Below are 26785 nucleotides of genomic sequence, written 5' to 3' on the forward strand. Positions count from 1 at the left end.
TATTGTGGAAGAGCAATTTACTGTGAATGAAGTAATAGAAGCTATAGACCGCGCAAAGGATGGAAGGTCGCCGGGCCTTGATAAAATAGAAGTAATTGTAATGAAGAAGGTTTTTTATTTAATGCCTGAATTATATGTGCAAATTTTTAATAAATGTATGCAAGAAGGTACCTTTCCATCAAGTTGGAAAACAGCTGAAATAAAGTTGCTGGTTAAAAATACTGATGGGTTATTGAATGAAACCGGAGGGTACCGGCCTATCGCACTCTTGTCGGTTCTGGCCAAAACTTATGAAGGGTTAATTATGAATCGAATAATGATTAAATATAATGAAAAGAATATGTCCTCTGGGAACCAATATGGTTTCAAAAATAAGTCCACAGAGGATGCAATTTATAAGTTGGTTCAGACCGTCGAGGTTTGTGATGGTAGGTACGCTCTTGGGGTTTTCATTGACTTTAAAGGCGCATTTGATCGATTGTGGTGGGAAGGTATCTTCTAAAGCACTTTTTAAGTGCTTTAGAAGTTATTTCCAAGATCGAGAAATTGTTATAAGAACTAAATATAGTGTAGTGAAGAGAAATGTATATAGAGGTTGTCCTCAAGGTTCGGTGATCGGCCCCTTTGCGTGGAATATGGTATTAGATGAATTTTTAGAAGTAAATGTAGAAAATGTGGATAAAATAGCATATGCGGATGATCTCGTCCTGGTTGTCCGGGGAAATGCCCGATCTGAAATCGAAAATAGGGCAAAATTGGTTTTAGAACAATTAGTGGAGTGGGCTGATAAGTACAAATTAATGATATCAAGGAATAAAACTGTTCAGATGCTTCTGAAAGGAAGACTTAGCATGAACCGAGCCCCCACAGTGAGGCTTCAGGGTTGGACTGTTCGATATGTGAGAGTAACTAAATATCTAGGAATAAGAATACAAGAGCGAATGATATTTACTGAGCATGCAAAATTTTTAAAACAAAAAGTTTCGACATTATATGCCAAGCTCAGGAGGGTTATTAGGAATGATTGGGGCATCAAAGGACGAGCAGTGAATTTATTATATGATTGTGTGTTTGTGCCTATAATCACCTATGCCTCCGGAGCTTGGGTTCATAAAGTACAAAATTCTACTATTATAAAGTACTTAACTCAGGCTTAGAGATTTGCTCTACTAGGTATTACTAGAGCATGTCGAACCGTTTCCTCTGATGCCTTACAGGTGCTTTCAGGTAAAATACCAGTTCAATATATGGTACTGTTGTATGGGTTGGTCTACTATACTAAAAATAATGTTAAAAATACGTTATTTGGAATATCATCTTGCCCTGAAGATCGAACTTATCAGATAAGTGATATTAAGTCGGAAAAGAAAAGAATTTTAAAAATGATAATGGATAAGTGGCAAGATCAGTGGGATAGCAGTATAAAGGGTAGACCAACCTATAAATTTCTACCTAGAGTAGATCTCATAAATCATAGGAATAAAAATTGGCTGCAATTCGGTTTGAATGCAACCTTTTTGATAACAGGCCATGGTCTTGCCTTGAGGTTGCACCAGTTGGGGTTGCGTGATAGTGGCTTATGTGAGTGTGGAATTCCAGAGACATCTGAACATGTTATGTTGGATTGCCCAAATTATGCTGATTTAAGATTTGATTTGGAAGAATAAGGAAGAATTTCTTCCATAAGGAAGAATTTCTCCTGTTCTCATTCTACATTGAAATAGATTCATTCCCAGCTATTTGTTTCCAGTGTGTCCAATCAGTCAATCAGTTTTTGCTGGATCCTGGCCATTCTGAGAATTTAAAGTGATGACTTTGATGCTAAACATCCTGAACCCACTCTCTCACAATGTTCTCAAGTTCCTTCCACTGACTAAGTTTGTCATATGCAAAGAATGCTACATGCAACAATAAACTTTACCAGATAAAAGAAGATCCAAAGTTGTAGCTGTCTGGCTTCCGATGAAACAGACGAGAAGAAGCGGTATTGGCAAGACTGAGAATTGGACACACTCATCTTACTCATCTCTTCCTATTATTGGGAGAAAACCCACCCCAGTGTCCATCCTGCCAGCAACTTATGGTCTGTCATTTTCTTGTTGATTGTCCTTTACATTCAACCATCAGGTGTAACACTTTTCAGTCAATCTCCATATTGAATATATTACCTGATTTATCTCATTTCTTAGGAAATTAAGCAAATATTGAACTTTTAATGTATCTAAAACATATTGGCTTGTACAGATGCATATAATTTAACATCTCTAATGATATGCTTGTAAATAAACAATAAACAGACACAATATGACCTTAGTAGCCCTTGTGTCATTAAATACAATACCAGCAACAATAAATATAACTGGATAGATCTCATCCACCCCAGGTAGCTTTCTTATGTTTAACTTCAACAATTTCTCCTCCACTTTGCTCTCAGTTATTACAAAATCATTAAGCTCCATGTTAGAGTTTAATAAGCTCTCCATTTCCTTAAAGAATTCTTTGTTTGTGAATGTAGACGGAAAATACTTGTTCAGTTTATAAGCTCTCTGAGCAGGATCATGAACAGTCAAACCATCGATATCAAGTGGGCCAATCTGAGTCATCCCCTTCCTTCTAGAGTATATATAAGTAAAGAATTCCATGCTGTTTTTTTCTTAGCTTCCTTTGCCAAAGATTTCTCATAATCTGCCTCCGCTTGCCTAACCTCCTTTGTGACTTGATTACAGACTACCTTATAACTACCATAGGCTTCTGTGTTGCAGATAGGATAGGATTCAATGGGGAAAGGCGAGCAATATATAGAATTTTTATAAGAATTTTATTTTTTTTATGGAAACCTCAAACATGAGAGGTATTAGAACTTATAGTACTTAGTACCATGCATGGGTTGAGGTTGAGAAAATGAAAGAAGATATTTGTTGACATTAGACTCAAACCTCTGCAGATTGTAATTTTCAGGAAATATGTACGAAGGAAGTTTGTTCCAGAAAACACAAGTTGAAGGAATAAATGATGAAGAAATGTTGGTTCTGTGAATTTAAAGTTGGACAGTAAAAGGATGTTGCCTGATTGTGCCATGTGTTCAGACTGCTTTGGAAAAAAGAGTGGGGATTATAGAAGCCAATTCAGAACGGTGTTCATGAAAGTATCTATAGAAAAGGCATGCAGCAGAAACCGAATGTCTATGAGACAGAGTGGAGTGATTCTATTAGTGATGAGTCATTAATTAACCTAATTGCCCTCTTTTGAATAGAATATTCAAAAGAGGACTGAGCAGTTTTAGGGGCACCACTCCAGATGTGGGAACAACATTCCATGGTAGGGTGGATTTTTGATTTGTACATAGCTTTGTACAGAAGAAAAGTAACACTGAAATTGAAAGAGAAAACCCAGTTTTTTCAATACCGAGGAAGCAATATTTGTAATGTGCTTATGCCAAGAGAGATTAAAAGTCAGAGTAATTAATTCCCAATAGAGATAGATGATCTTGCCTAGAAATCAAAGTGTCATCGAAAGTAAGCATAGGAGCAGAAGAATCCTCTTTTGCAAGATATAAGACAGGACTGAGTTTTACAAGGATTGAAATCAACTAAGTTACCTTTGCTTCTGGAGTTCAGTATTTAAGGAATTGGTAGTGGATATTCAAGAAGTTAAAGCTGTTTGTGCAGAGCAAGGTTTCTCAAACTGGAAGGTGGAATGCAATGTCCTGTTGTCAGCAAAACTATGGATAGCATTTCTAGTCAGCAGCAGAAGTTCATTAATATACAAGAGGAAAAGAGTGGGAGAAAGAACTGAACCTTGGAGAATACCAGCATTAATGGAGAAGTCAGAAGACAGAGCCATCTGTCATCACCAACAGTGAACAGTCAGAGAGAAAACTGTGTACTGATAACCAATCCAAAAAACAGATGGCAAACCATAAGATGGAAGCTTATTTAGAAGATCTTTATGCCAGACATGATCAAAAACCTTTGAAATGTCAAGAGCAACTGCTTGAGTTTGACCAAATGTTTCCATTGAATTTATCCATAGATGGGTAACATAAGACTCATGGTGTCTTGTCAATGATATACAGGAATTTTTCTAGCAGTGATAAGGAGGTGATTATTCCCATGTATAAGGCAATGGTCAGGCCATATCTTGAGTACTGTATACAGGCCTGGAGGCCTTATTTCAAGAAGGATGTAGAGCTGCTGGAATGAGTACAGAGAAGGGCAACAAGATTAGTGAATGGAACAAAGGGTTGCTCTTATGAAGAAAGGCTGAAGTTTAGCAAATTACAGTGTCTGGAGACTAGACACCGGCGAGGTGATCTGATAGAGGTGTATAACCCCTGGGGGCTCACATCTGGTGAGTATGGGCTTGGCACACCCAGGGTCCTGAGCTGGATATCATCATTCTTCTCTTTCTTGGTGATTCCCTTCTACTTTTGACTCTCTCTCACAGGGTTACTCGGGAACTTTTTTTTTCCCCTGGTGCAGCATAAGCCTTAGGCTTCCTTGCATCATATGGATATTAATAATAATACAGCCTTGAATGATTTGAGCATGCAAAATGCTGATGGGATTCTTCCTCTTGCTCAGAATAATCACCTGAGAGGGAATAAATTCAAATTGAGGAAAGACAGATGTAGGATAGATGTGCAGAAATTTGCCTTTAGCCAGCGGGTAGTTGGTTGGTGGAACTGACTTTCATCCCTTGTTGTGGAAGTTGATGGCCTAAATAAATTTAAGGCTCAGCTGGACAAGTATTTCGAACGAACGGAGGAGTGAAATGAAAGTTTTTTTTTTTTTTTTTTTTTTTTTTTTTTGGCTGATGCTGCATAAGCTTGCTTTCTTGCATCATATGCCTATGCCAAGGACAGAATATCACCAGTGGATTGACACTGACAGAATCCATACTGGCAATAGTTGATCAGATGGAAGGTTTATAGATAGTTTAAGAATTGGTGGTTAATTGATTTCTCCATTACTTTAGAAACAGTAGAAGTAAGTGCAATGGGACAATAATTGGATGGGAGGGATTTGTCACCCTTTTAGGCAGAAAGAAAAACACCTTTGGAATAAGAAAATGAAAAATTGCAACACAGAAGAGGAGTACAGGAGCACATTATTTAATAAAAGTGGAGAAATACCATCAAAACCTGGAGCTTTCTTAGCATTAAGATTGATCAAAATCTTTCCGACATCATTTTGACGGGAGATCACAGGAGGCATTGAACGGAGTGTACTGGAAATTTTGGGAGGTAATTTACCAAGACCATCAGTACACAATTTGGTAGAAAAATAGGATGCTAGCATAAAGCAGATCAGCTTTATCTTTGGCTAAAGTGGCAATAGAACCATCTGGTTTTGACAGTTGTGGGAACAGAGACAGGCAAATATTATGGCTAATAGCTTTGGGTAGAGACCAGAATGCTTGGCTACCATTTGGGCAAGAAGCAAGTTTTCTACTCCTTAGCCTGTTCAAAATCTAGCTTATAGTAATTAATAACTGCTTTACAGTTGTTGTGATCTTTGGTGTACACAGAAAATGAACTTGACGGTTTGGATACAAGCCAATTATGATATGCAATATTCTTTTCATGAAGAGCCTTAGTACATTTATTAGAAAAACAAGGTTTAGATAAAGGACAAGATTTTTAAGGTGGAGTGGAATAAAGGATTCCATCTCTACAAGAATAATTCTACTGACACGATTTGAGCAAAAGTTGACATCAGAAGATTTGAAACAGTAATCTAACCAAGGAAAAGAAATCTCGCAGATCATCCTAGTTTGTATTCTTTAATGCATATGGTTGAGAATGGTCAAAGGGAATGGCTGCATTTGAGAAGAAACCATCACCAAGCTGTGGTCTGAGGTGCCTAGAGGACCACTCTTAGTATTAGTATTAGTAACGGCCGTATGGTGCAAGAAAGCCTATGGCTTATGCTGCACCAGCCAAAAAAAAAAAAAAAAAATCCAAACAAAACAATGATAAAAACAAAAAATAAATAAAATAAATAACTAAATAATAATAATTAATAAATAAAAAAAAATAAATAATAAAATGAAATAAAAAGGAAATTAATCCTATCATCCTATGCGCTTCCCTTACCCGAAAGTACTATCCAGATGACCTTTGAATTTCCCCAAACTGTCGGCCTCTACCACCCATGAAGGCAACTTATTCCAGTAATTTATAACTCGCTGGCTAAAATAAAACTTCCTGCAGTCCAATCTAAACATTTCCCCCCGTAACTTGAATTTATGTCCCCTAGTTCTAGCATCATTTATAATCTTGAAAATTTTGTCCTCATTCATTTTACTGATGCCTCTCAGAGCCTTAAACACCTCAATCAAATCTCCCCTAAGGTGTCTAGTTTCCAAACTCTGCAACCCACATATTCGAAGTCTTTCTTCATAAGGACGCCCTTTTGCCGATCTCACCAGGCGAGTTACCCTTCTTTGCACCCTTTCAAGAAGCTCGATGTCTTTCTTTAGGTGCGGTCTCCATACTTGAACACAGTATTCCAAGTGTGGTCTAACATAAGCCTTATATAATGGGACTATCACGTCCCTATCTCTACTTGCAAAAGTTCGATAGATCATCGATAGGACACCATGGGCCTTCCTTGCAACCTGTTTACAATGCTCAGAGAATTTCATGTCTGACCGTATCGTAACACCCAAGTCCCTTTCCTCCAGTACTGGGTTTAGTTGAACTCCACCAAGTGAATAAGTTATTTTAGGATTACTGTTTCCCAGGTGTAATACCTTACACTTTGTTGGATTAAAGCACAGCTGCCATTTTTCTGACCATTCTTGAAGTCTATCTAGGTCTCTCTGAAGAAGCTCAGCTTGACAGTGATCATTAACTACTCTACCAATTTTAACATCATCTGCAATAGACATCACGCCCTCTATCCCTTCATCAATGTCGTTTATGAAAATTAAAAACAACAGTGGTCCTAATACTGATCCTTGGGGAACCCCACTTCTTACATCAACCCAATCTGAGGAATAGCCATTTATCACAACCCTCTGCCTCCTGCCCTGAAGCCATCCTTCTATCCATCTAAGGATTTTCCCAGTGATTCCAACCTGTTCCAGCTTATAAAGCAACCGCTCATGTGGGACTGAGTCAAAAGCTTTGCTGAAATCTAAATAAACAATGTCGAAATTATTCCCTAAATCCAGCTCGTGAGTGACCCTTTCGAAATAGTGAACCAGATTTGTTAAACATGATTTTCCCTTTACAAAACCATGCTGAGTATCCTTGAGAATTTCAATTCGATCCAAATGATCCTGAATTCCACCCTTGATCATTGCCTCCATGATTTTCCCTACTACTGAAGTCAGACTGACAGGTCGATAATTTCCCACTTCACTTTTAGAGCCACCCTTATGTATGGCAGTGCACTTAGGAGGTTTGTTTCTGAGAAAAAGATCAAGCGTGTTGGCTGTGTGATTAGGATTGTCTGGTATGTTAATGAAAAATCTGTACAAGGTCGTTGGTAATTGTAAAAGCCTCAGCATATCGACCAGCTGGGTCCATGTGACTAGAAAACAGAAGGCAGATGGAGTCGTGATCATTAAAATCACCAAGGAAAATTACTTCACTGTTAGGAAATTTGGATTGGAGAAAGTCAAGTTTCAAAGACAGGAAGTCAAAGAGTTGCAAGTGATTAGTGGAGTTGGGAAAATGATAGAGGCAACAGATGAATTTGACGGAATGTGGTAGAGTGATTTTAAGCTGGAGAAGATTGAACTAAATCTTTGACAGTGAATACCAGAATCAGACATATGCAGAAGTATAACCTTTGAAGCGAAAGGAATCATACAGCGAATAATTCAGACAACTGAGAATGAGCAGTTGAATCAGCCGATAAGGGGGATTCTGTCAGGAAAAGTACATGGGATATGGAGATCAGTGAGATTAGAAGAGACCATGTATATTTGTGAAATGAACAAAGAAGTGTTTGGGCGGTTTAGATCTTTTTGTAGTTATATTTGTTCTATTAGTTTGACAATTCATGGTGTATTCAAAAGTAAGGATAGGTGGTGAGGACATGCCGTATGAGTAATTAAAATTTTGGATATGGTGTTACACATGGTAATAATATACCCAGTTCATTGACATAACGTGGCCTCGACAATGTCTCCCCCCCCACCACACATAAACACTACTCGGATTCCCTCCAGTCACTATCTGGTAGAGTAGAGGCAGCAAGATTATACGCTACACTGGCTGATCCATTAGATCTTGCTTTGATGTCCATCATAACCTTAAAAGTCATCAATTGTATTGCACGATGGAAGAGATGGGTGGGGTGGGGTTTGCTAAAGCTTTTCTCCTAAGACTTAACATGAGTTCCACCATTTCAAGCCTACAGTAAGCAAATTGGTGATATTGCACTGATTGATGAGAGTCATCTACTACTTAGCATTGCCTGGTAACACAGAGGGATATCATTCCTCTGTGTGGTGTGCTCCACACCTTGACCCATGCTTATATTGGTTCACACCTGGATGGTCATCTCCAGTGTGCTGGATGCTGTTGACTTGCACACGGGTGTTATACTCAGAGTTACTAGCAGTCCTATCATCGAGAAGGTGCAAGCAGAGGATTTGGCTGTCACAGACCAACTGGACTTTGCTGAAATTAGTGTTTCAGACTCCCAATTAGTAAGTACAACTTAGCATACCTGAGAGAATGTCTGAAAATTTGCTTCAAGGGAGTAGTAGAAATAATACAGTTTGATAAACTTCTGGCATTCTCCTGCCTTAATAACTCCTCATGTGAATGTAGATGAGTATTTTTCATCTACATTCAAACATGAGGAGTTATTAAGGGAGAATGCCAGAATTTTATCAAATTGTAACAGGGAGCTAAAGGATTTTGTAATAACTGAGAGCAAAGTGGAGGAGGAATTGTTGAAGTTAAACATTAGAAAGGCAATTGGGGTGGATGGGATTGATCCAGTTATATTAGAGGTGGAAAGGAAGTAAGCAAACCCTTAGGCATAATTATGAGAGCATCCTTGGACTCAGGGGAGGTCCAAACTCAGGCCACACCTTGAGTACTGCATACAGGTCTGGAGGCCTTATTTTAGGAAAGATGTTGAGCTGCTGGAACGAGTACAGAGAAGGGCAATGAGATTAGTGAGTGGAACAAAGGGTTACTGTTACCAAGAAAGGTTTAAGTTCTACAAGTTGCAGTGTCTAGAGACAAGGCACCTACGAAGCAATTCGATTGAGGCATATAAGGCCTTGAATGGTTTGTGCAAGCCAAATGCTGATGGGATTCTTCCTCTTGCTCAGATTCCGCACCCGAGGGGGCATAAATTCAAAATGCGGAAAGACAGTTGTAAAATACATGTGCAGAAATTTGCCTTAACCAGTGGGTGGTTGATTATTGGAACAAACTTCCATCTGTCATTGTGGAAGTTGACAGCTTAAATAAATTCAAGCTTTTGGAGTGAATGGATGGGTGAAAAGGGAAGTTATTTTTTTTTGGCTGATGCTATATAAGCTTGCTTTCATTCATTGTATGCCTATGCTAATAGGTATTTGGGGCACTCCAACATTATTTGAGAAGTTTGAAGTTAGAGTTGTCTGTCATCACACAGCAAGCAGTTAGAGAGGAATCTGGCTACCTAATTGCAAAAATCAGAAGACAGACCATAACATGAAAATGTGCTGAGAGACCTTTATTCCAAATATGATTAGTGTGGAGTGTTTTATTGGTTTCTCATAATTCTATGCATGCTGCTTGGTTGGTAGTCTGGTTTAATTAAAATGTTTTACTGTGAAGAGTTAAATGTGAAATGTCAATATTGAAAAGAGCTGCAGCCACTTAGCCAGTGTTTGATACCTGATTTGAAAGAATATCATTTGTGATAAGATGGTCAAATCAGCCAAAGTGTTTACTACACTCCAAATGAATCTGGTTGTGATAAAGTAGTTTCCAAAGATGGGGATGTGATTGCTTCAAGTGAATTTGTAAAAAAATTCATAGTTCTCAAAAGAAATTTATGGCATCTTTGTAGGATATAGAAGTTAATATTTTATGAACAATGTTAGCTTTAATTCCATAAATCAATTTGAAAGTTGCTTTGAGATCTGTTATTTAGAACTTTACAGGGAAGAAGGAGGATGTAAATTTCAATTTGCTTGTTGAAAACATGCTGACTAAATTTCAAAAGCTAGATTGCAACATAAGTTTCTGTGTATGCTCCAAGGTAGCCACATAAGGTTAAAGGAGTTTGCAAGACTAAGCTTGAAGATTTTTCTTCTTACATTTCCATTTGGACAATGGATGAAACACAAGGAGAAATATTTCATTTTTACTGGGCAGCAAACAATATCCAGTTCCAATTGTGGACATGTTTGTTGTGGAGCAAACTTTGTACTGGAAAAGTGTGTCCCTCATTAAAATTTTGTGTGTTCTGTGGAAAAATATGAGGCATTTTAAGATAAAGCTTATTTGGTTGTAAAAAAACAGCAAAGTGTAGTTTTGCAACAAATTTGAAATACTAACTGTTTTCAAGAATAGCAGAATTAGTAGAAGTGAAATTGTCAGGAGGTATTTGTTATCCCTCTTTTCTATCTCTAAGAATAGGGATAAAATTAGGGATCCAATTTGCTATGAGAGTGCTACAGAGAAGAGGAAGAAATTGAGATGCTGAATCAATTTCGGTATTTTAGGTACTTTTTTTTTTACCATTAAAAATATGCAATGCTATTTCATCACGCTATTGTTTGATTGCAATAAAGATTACTATAAGGTCAAGATTAGATAATGGATCTCATTTCTTTTATTGAGCATTTATGCACATTTCAACCTGTAATTTGGCTATAATGAAAATCTGTTATATGTGCTCATGAACAAAAATATTACGATTACCCACCCAATAGAGAGTTGGACTCCCTTTCACCATGATGATTGCTTGCAACCAGCATGGTATCAACTTCACGAGACTGCAGGTGTCCTCGGGTATCCAGGGCTAGTTGGATGGATGTCTTAGAGTTCATCAATGGAGTAAGGCACTACCGTGGAGTGGCAAATGCTGTTTCACCACATCCCACAAATGTTCAATGGGATTTATGTTGGGGAAATTTGGTGGCCATGGGGGGGGCACATGAAATGTTTGGGACACGATCCTTGAGCCATTCCTGTACATGGGGCATTGTCTTGTGACTTAATGTCGTGAAAACATTTTAAGAAAGTGGAATATTTTCATAATTGACAGCTTCCCTATCTTAAAAAGAAAGCTGTCAGTTATGAAATTATTGTTAAAATTTTTTTTTAATAAATTTCAAAAAGATTAGTATGCAAGATGAGCTTGAAGGTTTATTATTGTACTGCCCCCCCAAACCATAGTTACTTCAAATGTCTCAGTGAGAACAAGATGAGGAATTTCATCTGATTAGCATTAGTAGAGGCACATGATGCAAGAAAGCAAGCTTATGCAGCATCAGCCAAAAAAAAAAAAAAAAAACCCCTTCCACTTCACCCCACCATTCGTTCGAAATACCTGTCCAGCTGAGCCTTAAATTTATTTAGGCTATCAACTTCAAAAACGAGGGAAGGAAGTCTGTTCCACCAACCAACTACCCGCTGGCTAAAGACAAATTTCCGCACATCTATCCTACATCTGTCTTTCCTTGATTTGAATTTATGCCCTCTCAGGTGATTATTCTGAGCAAGAGGCAGTATCCCATCAGCATTGAGCATGCTCAAAGCTTTGTACACCTCTATCAGATCACCTCACCGGTGCCTGGTCTCCAGACACTGCAATTTGCAAAACTTAAGCCTTTCTTCGTAAGAGCAACACTTCGATCCGTTCACTAACCTTGTTGCCTTTCTCAGTACTCGTTCCAGCAGCTCCACATCCTTCTTGAAATGAGGCCTCCAGAACTGTATACAGTACTCAAGGTGCGGCCTGACTATTGCCTTATACAATGGAATAATCACCTCCCTATCCCTGCTAGAAAAATTCCTGTATATCATTGATAAGACACCAGGAGTTACTCTTGCTGCCCGTCTGCACTGCTCAGAGAACTTCATATCTGCCTGCACAATTACCCCCAGGTCCTTCTCATTCTCTACAACTGTCAGTGTAGTACCACAGAGTTGATACGTTGCTCTGGGGTTGCTGTTTCCCATATGTAGTACTTTACATTTGTCAATGTTAAACTTCATTTTCCACCTCTCAGCCCATCTGCTCAACCTTTCCAGATCCTGTTGCAGCAGCGTAGCGTCAGTAGGGTCCTTAACAACCCTGCCAACCTTTGTATCTTCTGCAAACTTGGACATTAAGCTTGATATACCATCATCAATATTATTTATAAATACAGAAAACAACAGTGGACCCAACACTGAACCCTGAGGGACTCCACTAATAACATTAGTCCACGATGAGCAGTGTCCATTAATTATCACTCTCTGTCTTGTGCCACTCAACCATCCCCTTATCCATAGCAACAATTTGCCTCCAATGCCACACTGTTCCAATTTGTGCAGCAGTCTTCCATGTGCAACAGTATAAAAAGCCTTTCTAAGATCCAAATATATAATATCAAAGTTATTCCCTTCATCCAGTTCTTTTGTGACTACATCATAGTATCCAATCAAATTGGTCAGGCAAGACCTTCCCTTAAAAAAACCATGCTGTGTCTGAGCTATAACTGAATTCTTGTCAAGATGATCCTGCAGTGCTTCTTTAACCAGTGCTTCCATTAATTTTCCTGGAACAGAAGTTAAACTCACAGGTCTATAATTACTTGTGTCAAATTTGGTTACATTTGCACATCTCCAGTCTGTGGGTACCTCCCCTGAGTCCAAGGAAGCTCTCATAATTATGGCTAACGGATTGCCTACTTCCCTTGCTGCCTCCTTTAATATAATTGGATGATGATATAATAGAGATGAAAGTAAGATGCTAGGGAAGGTGGAATTGGCTTTTAGGTCATACCTCTTTTTATTAAGGTATGAAATATTACAGGACAAGTTCTATGCAGTGTTCACAATCATTAGTGACAGGGAGCCAGGTGGGCCATTTTTTTTTTTTTTTTTTTTTTTTAATGAAAACACAAGACATATTAGAACCTGTAGTATTGTGCTTGGGTTGGAGGTTGAGAAGACGAGAGAAGATATTTGTTGACATTAGACATGAATTTCTGTAGACAGTAATTTTCAGGAAAGACATGAAGGCAGGTTGTTCTAGAAAACAGCAGTTGAATGAATAAATGAGGTAGATTAAAAGTTGGTTCTGTGAGGTTGAAGTTGGACAGTAAATGGATGTTGGCTGGTGGTGGCACGTGTTCGGACTGTTTTGAATGAGAAAGCGGGAATTATAGAAGCCAATTAAGAACAGCACCCATGGAATTATCTGTAGAAAAGGCATCCAGCAGAAACAGTACATCTATGAGACAGCGAGTGGAGAGACTCTGTTAGAGATCAGTCATTAATTAACCTAACTGCCCTCTTCTTAATGGAATCTAGAAGCCTGAGAGAGAGGTTTTGAAGGCATTGCCCCAGATGTGGGAACAATATTCTGTGGTAGGGCAGATTTGTGATTTATGCAGAGTGAACAGCTGTTTGGAAGAAAAGTAACGCTGAGAGTGAAAGAAAAAACCAAGTTTTTTAGATGCAGAGGAAGCAGTATTTGTAATATGCTTGTGCTAAGAGAGATTAGAAATCAGGGTAATCACAAAAAATATATATCAACTTTCCTAGAAATCGGAGTGTCACCAAAGATAAGCATGGGAGCAGAAGAATCCTTTTTGCGAGATATAAAATAAGACTGAGTTTTAGAAGGATTTAAATCAAATAAGTTGTCTTTGCCTCACTGGAGATTGGTATTTAAAAAATTGGTAGCGGATATTCGAGAAGTTGAAGCCGATTGAGCAGGGCAAGGTTTCTCAAAATGGAAAGTGGAATGTAATGTGCTATCATTGGCAAAACTATGGATAGGATTTCCAGTCACTGGAAGAAGGTCATTAATATACAGAGGAAAAGAGTGGGGGAAAGAACTGAAGCTTGGGTGACACCAGCATTAATGGAGAAGTTAGAAGACAAAGAGCCATCTACCTCAACCTCATAGAGGAAACTGGATAATCAATTACAAAAAACAGTTGGCAAACCATAGGATGGAAGTTTGTTTAGAAGGCCTTTATGCCAAACATGATCGAAAGCCTTTGAGATGTCAAGAGCAACTGCTTGTGTTTCACCATACTTTTCCATTGAATTTGCCCATAAAAGGGTAACATAATCCAGAATATCATCAGTGGATCGACACTGACGGACTGCATACTAGCGATCGTTGATCAGATGGAAGGTTTCTAGGTAGTTTAAGAATTGGTGGTTAATTGATTTCTTCATTAATTTAGAAAGAGTAGAAGTAATTGCAAAGGGTCGATAATTGGATGGGAGAGATTTGTAACCCATTTTAGGAACTGGCTGGATATGAGCAAATTTCCAAGCAGAAGGAAAAACACCTTTGGAATAAGAAAGTGAAAAAAGACAGCAAAGAACAGGAGTAAGTTCAGGAGCACAGATTTTGAGAACAAGTGGAGAAATACCATCAGGACATGGAGCTTTTTTTACCATCAAGATTCGTCAAAATCCTTCTGACATCCTTTTGATGGAAGACCACAGGGGGCACTGAATGGAGTGTGTTGGGAATGGTGGGAGGTGTTTTACCAAGATCATTAATACATGAGTTGGAAGAAAAATGGGATGCTAGCAGCTCAGCTTTATCCTTGGCCAAAGTGACAAAAGAACCATCTGGTTTTTACAGAGGTGGGAGCAGAGAAAGTGAAAAGTTGCAGCCAATAGCTTTGGCAAGAGACCAATATGCTCGGCTACCATTAGGACAAAAAGCAAGTTTTCTACTATTAGCCTGTTCAAAAGCTAGGTTTGGATTGATTAATAACTGCTTTACAATTGTTTCGCGGTGCCTCCGTAGCCAGGTGGGCATTAGCAGCAGTACGTAGCACACACACTTCGGGGTTTGAGCCCGTGACCACCAGATACAGAGGATGCAGAAAGGTCAGGGAATGACCACTGCATATCTCCGGAGCAATATGGCCTTAGTTTCTAATGCTCCTAAAAACCAAATAACAACAACAACAAACAATTGTTGTGCGCTTTTGTGTAGGCAGAAAATGAAAATGAAGAATTGGAAACAAGCCAATTACGATATGCAACATTCTTCTGCTGAATGGCCCTAGCACATTTATTGGAAAACCAAGGTTTAGATAAAGGATGAGATTTTAAAGTGGAGTGTGGTATAAAGGATTCCATTCCTACAAGAATAATTTCACTGACACTATCTGAGCAAATGTTGACATCATAAGTTTTGTAACAGTAGTCCATCCAAGGAAAAGAAGAAAAGAAATCTTTCAGGTCATACCATTTTGCATTCTTGTAATGCCAAACAAATTGGAATAGCTATGAGATAAAGGTTCCATTGGAGAAGAGGCAATCACCAAGTTGTGATCTGAGGACTGCTCACTTTGAGTGACTAAAGGACTGCTTACTTCGACCGCGTACTTAGAAGGGTTGTTTGTGAGAAAAAGATCAAGCATGTTGGCTGTATGGTTAGGATTGTTCGGTATTCTTGTAGGTAAATGAACAATCTGTGCAAGGTAATTAGTAATTACAAAAGCCTCAGCATCTCGACCGGCTGGGTCAGTGTGGTTAGAAAACGGAAGCCAGCTGGAGTTGTGAACATTAAAATCCTCAAGGAAAATTACCTCACTGTTAGGAAAGTTGGAGTGGAGAAAGTCAAGTTGCAAAGAAAGGAAGACAAAGAGCTCCAAGTGATTAGTGGAGTTGGGAGAACAGTAGAGACAACAGATGAATTTGACACAATGAGGTTTAGAGATTTTAAGCCAGAGAAGATCGAAAAGAGGAGATTCCAAATTATCAACTCTCTAACAGGGAATATCAGAACACACATATGCACAAGTACCACCTTTGAAGTGAAAGGAATCGTACAGCAAATAATTTGGGCAACTTAGATGAGCAGTAGTTGAATCAACTGAAAACTGAGATTCTGTCAGAAAAAGTACATGGGGTTTGGCAGACTGCAAGTGGAAATGAACATCGTTGAGATTAGAATTGTGACCATGTATATTTGTGAAATTAACTAGGAAGTGTTTAGGATGTTTAGATTTTTTCACAGATAAGCGTACTCTATCAGTTTGACAATTCATTGTGTATTGAGTGGTAAAAAAAAATGGGGGGACATGCTTGAAGCATGTCCCCCCACTTTTTCGTACTAATGAAATTTTTGGATATGGTATACACGTGGTAAGAATATACCCAGATCCTTGACATAATGTGGCCTCGACAATGCCCCCCCACAAACACTACTCAGAGTCTCTCCAGTCACTATCTGGCAGAGTAGAGGTAGCAAGATTATACACTAGCTGATCCGGAAGCCTCCTAGCGGCCGGCCTACAAACACTGTTCTGGTGTTGTACCCGCGAAATCATGACGCAGTCCTCAGAAGTCATCAGTCATACTGCGTGATAGAAGGGATGGAGAAGGGCTGACCGGAACTGAGCTCTGGAGACTAAGCATGGGTTCCACCACTCAAACTTCCATTAAGCAAAGTGGTATTGCACCAGTTGATGAGTCATCTATCACCTAGTATTGCCTGGTAACACAGAGGGGTGGCATTCCTCCATGTGGTGTGGGCACCAGACCTCTACCCCTGCTTACTTGATTTCACACCTGGGTGGTCACCCACAGTGTGCTTGTGCATGGGGGTTATACCCAGGATTGCTTGTTCAGTCCCACCCTCATGGAACTGCAAGCAGAGGATTTGGCTGTCACAGACTCTCCAGACTTTGCCAAAATTGGGTCCACTTGACTTGATGGAACTGATATTCACCTGATTATCAGTTCCATCAGTGTTTTAGTCTCCTAGGTAGCAAAGCTTGTCTGACATATCTTAGAGAATGTCTGTGACAACCTCAAGGACAGAGGTTTCTCACTGATACAGGGATTTCTTCATACAGTTGTGGTGGTACAAGTTAAGTGTGTTACTGAAGATTTCAAAGAGACATATCAAGTAAAGAAGAAGGTATTATTTTTGTGTGGATATTGAAATAAGTTGGCAGTATGCTTATGCTGCATTCAAAACACAGAAAAATGAATGCAGTGCGAGTGCACATACAGGGTGATTCACTACTAGTGCGACAAACTTGCAGGAGGTGTAGGGGGCACAAAGACTAATTGGAATCACATAGCATTGCAGGGTCCGAAATGGCTTCGTCATGCGGGAGGTCGTGTGAACAAAGAAAAAAGAACAGAAACAGCAACTCGTTAGTGTAACAGAAATCATTTTAATGACAAGTTTTACGTTGGCAAAAAGTCATGCTACAGAAGGTGTTCGAAAGTTCGACCAGAAGCAGTCACAGAGGCTTCACAGCGCCGCCGCATGGAATCCCTAACGTTCTGGAAGATTCCTGGCGTGTCTCGCATCTCCCCGGCAGCTACAGAGATGCGATCAACGGGGGTCTCATACACCAATGTCTTCATTTGACCCCAGTAGAAGAAGTCCAGGCACGGTAGGTCCGGTGATCTAGCAGGCCAATGAACCGGACCACCACAACCTATCCAGTGCTGTCCAAATGTAACGTTTAGGTGTTGGCGACGTCATTGGTGTAATGTGAGGAAGCCCCATAATGCTGGAACCACATTGAGTGGCGCAACGAACTGAGGAACATGTGCTTCTTCAATAAGTTCGGGCAGGACTTGCTGTAGAAAGATCAAGTATGCCCTATCGTCCAGACAAGGGGGCAGAAGGTACAGTCCAATGAGGTGGTCTGCAACAATGCCAGCCCAAACATTGACAGAGAAATGGTGTTGAGTTGCACGTGTTCGCGTACCATGGGGGGTTCTCCAAAGCCCACAAATGGGCGTTATGTTGATTGAAGGTTCCCTCTCTTGTGAAAGTTGCCTCATCCGTGAACAATACGGACACAGCAAATGCACTGTCTGCCACACTCTGCTGAAGAAACCAAGTAGCAAAAGTCCTCCGGAGTGGATAATCCGCGGGCTCCAATTATTGGATGTGTTGCAGATGGTATGAACTCATTTGGTTTGTTGGCAGTATCCTCCATACAGTGGATTGGGAAATACCCAATCGTTGGTCTATCGCTCGTCGAGTACACATACTCGGATTGCCTTCTGCAAGACGTAGGACATTATTATTTTTATTATTATTAAAATCAGTTTATTTCCCAAGAAACCTTGGGTCACCCCGGGACGGCTCTGTGCCAGAAGGGTGTGAATATTTACAGACTAAGGTGCGAGGAACACAATGTACAATAAACAAGAGTGCATGCGTGCTCGACCCAAGGCTTTTACAGGATTAAATATACAATAATGTACAAAATATACCGTAATATACGAAACATATGATTGCATGAAGACAAAACGTCTTATGTCAAATACAAATAGGTAAGTTAAAAAAAAAAAAAAACAGTCTGTCCAGGAGCAGGTGAGTATTATAAGTTCATAATCTGGTAGCAGTTTTTGAGGATTTCCTTCCTGTAGGGCTTGTCTTCACAGAACCTATCAGGGTGGATCCTAGATTTATTAAAGATCCGAAGACAATTGGCTGGAAACATGTTCCTCAGGGAATCAATGCTTGACAGTGTAAGACGTAGAGGGAGACAGGAGTCAGTGCTCCCCTCTTGCCCTCCTAGGGCCAGAGATTAATGTGTGTACCGATGGAGCATCAATTCATCTCGTTATAAGCTATGCAAGTGTGAGGACATTTTTTGTCATGATGATATGTCTCCAGGGAGTGGTGCCCAGATTTGCTTGTAGGATAAATCTGGAGATAGTTAGGGGGTGGCCTACCACACTGTTCATCCATCTAAGCAACCAGTACTCTAAACTGAGATACTTCTGAAGGTATGAGGCAGGGGCAGATGACCAAATTTCTGAAGCATAGAGAGGAATCGGCGTAATGCACCTCAGGATGTGCGAATAAGCAGCGCTGGCTGATGTACACCAACGAGCTCTTGACGCATTGCCCAAAGAGCAGCGTATGTCTTCTGCCTCATCCTGGCAAAGTGAGGCTGAAATGTGGGCCCAACGTCCCAGGTGAGGCCAAGATCAGTATGAGAGGTCACCTTTTGCACCGGTTCCCCACTAACAAAGATTTGGATATCATTTTTAACTTTCTTCTTGGTTATCGTCAGTTGTGCTGATTTGGAAGGGCTCAGATGCAGCCCTATTGTGGCAAGATAACTTTCCCAGCTCAATATCTGCCTAGAAGCTTGTTGGTTGATATCTTGAATCTGATGATTATGATCTAAGCTCACGTAGAACTTCAGATCGTCGGCATAAGAGACAAAGTTCGGATTCCGAGCAAGAAAAGGCTCCAAAACTGCTGCAAACAGGATAGCTGACAGTAACGCTTCCTTGTGGGATGCCTCTTGAGACGTCAATAGTTTCTTGAAAGTCATTGTGGGTCACAGACAAATGTCTAGGGAGTAAAATAGACTTCAAAATTTGAAGTAAGGTATCCGCCAGGCCGAAGTAGTGTTTCAGAATGGTAAAAAGAGCTGGGAGGTGTATTCTGTCATAAGCCGATTTTATGTCGAGGAATATGATATCAATCTGCGATTTGTTGTTGAGGGTGCGCTGAATTCTGAAGAGGGTATCAAGAAGATTGGTAGTTGTCGATCTCCTTTGTAGAACGGTATGCAGATACTCGGGCTTGTGTGCAAAGCAATGCTGGGCAATTGTTGGCTGGATTACTTTTTCGAAAATTTTGAGTAAAGAACTGATGGATATTGGTTGCAGGTCTTTAGGAGATTTGGGTTTCTTGATCTTTGGAATGGGCTCAACATGGTAGATTTTCCAAATTGAAGGAACCATTCCAGATTGCAGGATTTGTCTGAAAAGGTGAAGGAGAAGGTCGATTATATATGGGCTGCAAATTTTGATAATAAAGAGTGGGAAACCATCCGGACCTACAGTGGCTTTGTTGGGTAGTTTATTGATGACATCAATTAGGGTCTCTCTAGTTCACATTCTCCTCATTGTCTGGCATCCTTGTCGTTTGCCCTCGATTCATGGTACCTCTCGTGAAACAACCAGTCTCACGTAACCTTCTGTGCATATGTGCGAAAATCATATGATGAGGAGCATGCCTGTGCGGGAAACGTTCCTGGTACAAGCACAGAGCAGCATGCCCATTACAGTCTGCAGCTCCATACGCGAGGTGCATGTCGGCCATTTCAACGTTTGAATACTCGTCCATCCTACTTCCTCCGGAACCGGTTCGCAAATGCTGACTTCCAGCGGGATCGCTGTTCATGCGACCTTCCATTCAACGTCCTCTACTGGATGACGAAGGCATTTCAGACCCTGCAATGCTATGTGATTCTGATTCGTCTTTGTGCCCCCTACACCTTCTGCAAGTTTGTCGCACTGGTAGTGAATCACCCTGTATAGCATAACATCTCAAACCTAAAGCTATGTTATGCTGTATATGAACCAACATTAGTGTGGGTAATTTCCATTATTCATAAGAAGTATGCCTGTATTCAAAACCTCTAGTTGTTTCCTAGTATTTTATGGTGTGCAGTATCAATGATTGTATTTTGATTTCACTAAAGTGTTGCATTTCACAGTTTATAGTGATTGGTGTTTTTCTGTGGTATCACACATTTTTGCACATAAACACATTTTTAATCATCTTTATTTGAAAAATAGCACAATACGAGTACCAAAATGACAGGGCCGCATTAACGCTACAGCCAAACCAGCTATGGCTGGGGGCCTCATCCGAAGAGGGGCATAATTTCTCTTTTTCAGTGTAAATATTTTTTAAAGTAGTGATAAAATTACTACTAATAATAATAAACCAAGAAAATGTGTAGTATAAAAGCATATTTAAACTTAACTTGTTAAGTGCTTAAATTTTATTCTTATACCTTTTTATTGTACAATAAATAAGTTAAAAGTTTCTATTAAAATTGCTTTTATTATTTTTTTTACTTTTCAAGCCAAAAAACAAAACATTTTTGACCTCTTATTTTACATTTTTATCAAGGAATTATTATTCACAATATCAATATAAAACACTATGTAGTATTTGTATTTATATGTATGTGCAAAACACACACACACACACACACACACACACACACACACACACACACACACACACACACACACACACACACACACAGGTGTTCAAAGAAAGTGCATCACCCCTTAAAATTGTATTTGTCGTCCGAATGATGTAAGTATATGGCAATATTTCTTACAGATTGCATCAGATAAGATTGATACACATAGGTGACGATGTAACATTGCATCAGCTGTTACATTACTTGTAGCCAGTCGTCCTAAGAAGAAGCCCCTCCTCACACAAAAAATGAAAAAGGCCCGATTAATTTGGTTTAAGGAGCATGTCAGATGGATCCCCAAGCAGTGGAAGTCAGTTATTTTCTCAGATGAGAAGAAATTCAACCTGCATGGCTCTGATGGGAGACAAACGATTCGCCGTAGACATGGTGAAGAATACCATCCAGACTGTATGGTGTCTACAATGAAATTCCCTACCAGCCAAATGATATGGGGGTGCATTTCGTATCATGGAGTAGGTCACCTGCAGTTTATAAAAGGTTCCATAGATGCTAATGGATACCTGCCATATTGGAAAGCAAATTGCTGCCAACCATTAGAGATCAACCTACCAAATAACTGCATCTTTCAGGACTCTGCTCCTTGTCATTGGGCGAAAAATGTAAGTAGGCACTTCTGTAGTTACTTTAGCTTCATTTCTGCATTAGAGGTTTGACAGTAATGTGTTTAAATTTGTTACAGGTGAAAAAATGGTTGGAAGAATGGTCCATTACAACTCTTAGCTAGCCAGGAATCAGCTTGGACCTGAATCCTATAGAGAACTGTTGGCATTGTGTGCAATCTGCAGTTGCCAGAAAGAAACCAGAGATCCTTCGCGAACTTCAGGAAGCCATAATTTGTGTTTGGAACCACGAACTATCAGTTGATTTTCTTCACAAATTGATCTTGTCAATGCCTCGATGGTGTGCTGCTGTCATCAGGGCCAGAGGCGGTTCAACTAAATATTAATTTGCACCTGGTGAAGTTTTCATATTGTTTTCCATTTAAAATGATAAATTGAAGCAAATTTAGGGCTTCTGATAACATTTCAGCCATAATTGTCATGTTTACCAAAACTGTTGTATAAAGGTTGTAAATGCTCATTTTGGAATACTTTGAGAGCACCTGTCAAATATTACTTAGCTTTGTCTTAACTATTAATAAATATATTTTGTTTATATTTCTATTTGTGATGCTAGTCATTAATGTAACATACAATTGCGAAAAAGGGTTCGAAATGTGAAATTCATAGGTGATGCACTTTCTTTGAACACCAGTGTATAATATATATTGGCCTCTGATGAAGACACTGAAATTGTGAAAAACACTGCAATATAATCTTATTTTGGTCGCCTTTTCCTTTCTTATTTTAATTCTTGCCAACCATCTGTCTCTCTCTTTGTCATATCTTACCTGGTCAACTCATCCTACCATATATCGCTACATTCCTTATTCATTTAGTCGAGTTCACTTCTAGTGTATACTTTAGATTCAATAGGTTTAAACAAAAAACTTGTTCGCACTTTCTACATACTATATATATTAAAGGGGCCTCAAATTTAAATATGGCTCGGGGCCTATTACATCCTTAATGCGGCCTTGCCAAGTGAGCATAGAATAGGTAGCTTTTTTTTCTGGTTGGTGCAGCGAAAGCCTCTGACTTCCTTGTAGTGTTTGACTAATATTAATACTATAAATATGCTTGTATAGTACTGCTGGCCTTTGAATAGGGAGAGATTTTATTTAACATGTCCATCTATACATTTAAAAATTTTTCCTCCTAGTGATATTTATTTGAGCCAATGGGAGGAGAGTGCGAGGCAATTACGTCACTACAAAAAATGCAGTTAATTATTGACAAATGCCTCAATAATGTTCGCCAATCTTGTGAACTTGGTTTGATGTTCCATTGTAACATTTTTTGTATATTAATGAATATTCTATATTTGTAAATACTGTAGTTTAGTTTTTTTGTAAATATTTTTAATATTTGTATAGTTTGTAAATATTTTAGTCCTGCCCTTTCGGATGCAACAATATTTCTCATGTATTATGGGACCCGAAGCAAAATGCCTTTTCCTAAGTGACCTATGTAAATGCAAGTAAATAATTACTTAGTAGCATTGGCTGAAGTCCAGTATAGTATACACCGGCAGGTGCTTCAATGAAAGCGAGGAAGATGGCGATAATTGACAGGTGAAGCGCCTCCCTTTTCTGATTGTTTTGTGTCGTCGAGGTGGAGGGGCTTAGCTTAGGTAGGGTGTTTATCCCTCTATCCTGCTGTTTTAAAATGGGAGAAATCAAGTTCCCGATTAAAAACAGCGGTAAATGTTGGGGAAAAACACTCTAGGCATATAAACCTAGGAGGACAGTGGGCGGGGAAAGCAGTGGCATATGCCAATCACTGCTTTGTTCCTGTCTGTTTGTCAAAATATGGGAGTCACAACTTGTCAATCGCTTCTTTCCCATTGTTTTGCTTGCCACCATGTTAAAGGATGTACACTGTTTTGGAATTTTACCATGATATTTGTTCAACCTTGAGAATGCTGCACACTACAAATGCACAGGTAAATAATTACATAGGTCATTTCCTGCTTAGATGTCTTTTACGTAGAAAAGATTTGACTTACTTTGTATGCCTCTACATTTTACGTAGAAAAGTGTGCGTGGGGTTGGGCAAGAAAAGCAAGCAGGGGACAAAGCCCCTTAGTGAAATATTAAAAGCAAAAATATTTGAGGCCAAAAGGTGTAATATTTATTCCAAGAAATCAGGTGAAACTTCCAAAATTTTGCTTTTTTTTAATTTTTTTTCTGTTTGTTTCATTTTAATTTAATTTTTTTCTTGGGGGGAGAGAGAGAGAGAGAGAGAGAGAGAGAGAGGGTACATAAAATTCTATTTGGAACTGACTACAATACAAAATGATAAATAGAAACAGATTTGAGGTTTTACTGCAAGCATGAATTGCAGTAAAAAATTGTCAAAAAATCCGGAATTGTCAAAAATCCTGTACTTTTTGATTGAATATTTCTCCAAATAGTGGTTGGTTGTACAATGGCACAGAGGAAGTAGCTAGCCAGATTTGGGGGAAAAAAAGCTTTGCAGATGCCAGATTTATGCATTATGTTCCATTAATAATTTACAAAATCAATTTTCTTTCTGTTCTACATACTTCCTATACTGTACATCATTGCTACTTTGTATTTGTAACTTTATAAAATCATTGATTTTGCAAGATATTTAATATCCTTAATAGTATGTATTTAGTTTTTAAGGCGATTTTGATTGCTGAAATCATATCGCACAATTTATACTACATATTAAAAATACTGGATAGCTGCAGTGCTCATACTGGAGGCAGCATTTGAACACGTGACTTATTTCTTAGGCAAGTACATTACCCACTGGACAAATTCTGCAGAATGGGTTAACATTTTTGCTTAATGCTGGTGACTGTCATTCTGTGATCGTAAGAATTACTATTATCTAATAAAAATAACAAATTACTTCTAATTAACTAGGCTGTATGCATATTCTTCAAAGAACTTGAATTTTCAAAATCTAGCATGTGCTTCATCACAATAATGTTGGATTATGAGGTTCTACTTCTACCATATTACTATTTGCTTTTTATATTATTACAGCAGAAACATTAAATATGTGTTATATTTATATTTCATTTTATATTTCAGTTGTTATGAAAATCTGAGAAGAAACTACATTGTGAAAGCATTGATAATATACTAAAATATTTAATTTATTAAATTACAGAAACGGAAATATGTGTTATATTTTGCATGCTGTTAATTATAAAGTATTTAAAAACATTGAGTGAATAAATATTACATTGGAGGTTACAGTGAAATGAGGACACTATTACTTTTATTCATTAATTGATTAGTAATTAAATGGTAATAAGATTGGTTATTTACTTCTTACTTCTATTAATCACAGAAAAAAGTCAATTAATTTAAGAAATAAAAATGTAGTGAGTGTCTGAAATGTAATGCACTGGATACATTAACTGACTTCAATTACAAAGAATATGGACCTTTTTGGAAAGGGTGTAGAGCAACAGGGTAATTCAGGGGGACACAAAAGAATATTCTTACTTTGAATGACTCAAGTTCTTCACGTTTAGATTACAGTGTCTGAAAATATTTGCATGGAGATCTTATTGAACTGCATAAAGCTTTAAAAGGGTTGAGTAAACTAAATGTTAGTAGCATTTTTACTCTTTCTCAGGCAACATATGTGGAGATAAATTGAAAACAGATGGTTGCAGAACAGATGTGTGAAAATTTGGACTGGACAAATTATTAGAAGCAGTGAGCAAATGAAGTTGATAAAGATTTTTTTTTTTTTTTGCTAATGCTATATGATATTACTTACTTGAATCATTTTCCTAATACTAATGTTTGATATATATATATTTTTTATATATTGTGTTTATTTTTTCTAGCTTGTTGATCAAACTGCATTAAATTCCTATGGATATTTCCTTCAACAAGCAAAGACTTCGGCCTTGTCTCAAAAATATGAGGTGAGAATATTATATCATGTTATAAAATTGTACTGTAAGAGCTGAACTATACATATAATTTCCTTTATGGTCACTTTTATGAAACTAAAATGTTGTGTAATTAGGGTACATGATACAAAACTGAAACCATTTCCAGGTGGTAGAGGATATCATTGTTTTCTATTCAAACTTCTGATTCCTTTTCTGATTGTTTTATGTTGTTGAGGAGGGATGGGCTTAGCTTAAGTAGGTTGTTTATCCCTCCATCCTGCTGTTTTAAAATGGGACAAACTTATAAAATCATTGATTTTGCAAGATATTTAATATCCGTAATAGTATGTATTTAGTTTTTAAGGCAATTTTGATTGCTGAAATCATGTCACACAATTTATACCACAATATTAAAAATATTGGATAGCTGCAGTGCTCACCACTTCCATATCTCTTGTTATGGAATTGGGTGGTTTGAATAAATTCAAGGAAGAATTAGACAAATTCTTAGATGGTATGGATGGGTGAAGTGTGTGTTTTTTTTTTTTTTTTTTTTTTTCCCCGCTGATTCTTTATAAGCTTGAATCATTTGTCACTACTAATATGAACACTAATTCAAAAATAAATATTAAATTATACGAAATTTGGAGAATCATCATCTCATATCCTGTGTTTTTTCACAAACAGCATGATTTAAAGTGCTTAGTTAAGGCAATGGTCATAATGCTGAAAGCATTATGACCATTGTCTAAAAAATTAGTTGGTATTGAAACTGTAGAACATAGAACAGTTTGGCTGGCTTTCTATGGCCAATGTGGAAAAAATCCAAAGAAGCAATAAAATCACTAATCACCTTAAATATATCTATGCCAATTACTCATAATATGAAGTCACCTATAGATATACAGTCTAGATGATTACATCAGAAGAACAGGAACTATTAGCATTTGAAATAAAGTGCCTAAAGAAGATTAATAAAACAAAATGAACAGAGAAAAAAACTAAATGACAGAACAGAACTAAATTTCACACAGATAATAACCAAAATGTAACTCCAGTGATATGGACATATGGAATATACAGACCCACAGAGATATGAATATTGGTATCTCTGTGGGTCTGT

General features: G+C 38.3%; 1 protein-coding gene across 1 annotated transcript in view; it reads left to right on the forward strand.

Moving 5' to 3' along the window:
- LOC150076454 (H(+)/Cl(-) exchange transporter 7-like) overlaps window positions 1-26785 on the forward strand; it is a 474124-nt gene that overhangs the window by 14510 nt on the left and 432829 nt on the right. Inside the window, exon 2 of the mRNA XM_090387363.1 lies at window positions 25612-25692. Within this exon, the coding sequence (XP_090243489.1) occupies window positions 25612-25692 (81 nt within the window). The remainder of the gene's footprint in view (window positions 1-25611; window positions 25693-26785) is intronic.

The sequence above is a fragment of the Mastigoproctus giganteus genome, chromosome 13, assembly GCF_048544385.1.
Source record: "Mastigoproctus giganteus isolate SK-2022 chromosome 13, ASM4854438v1, whole genome shotgun sequence".
Lineage (NCBI taxonomy): Eukaryota > Metazoa > Arthropoda > Arachnida > Uropygi > Thelyphonidae > Mastigoproctus > Mastigoproctus giganteus.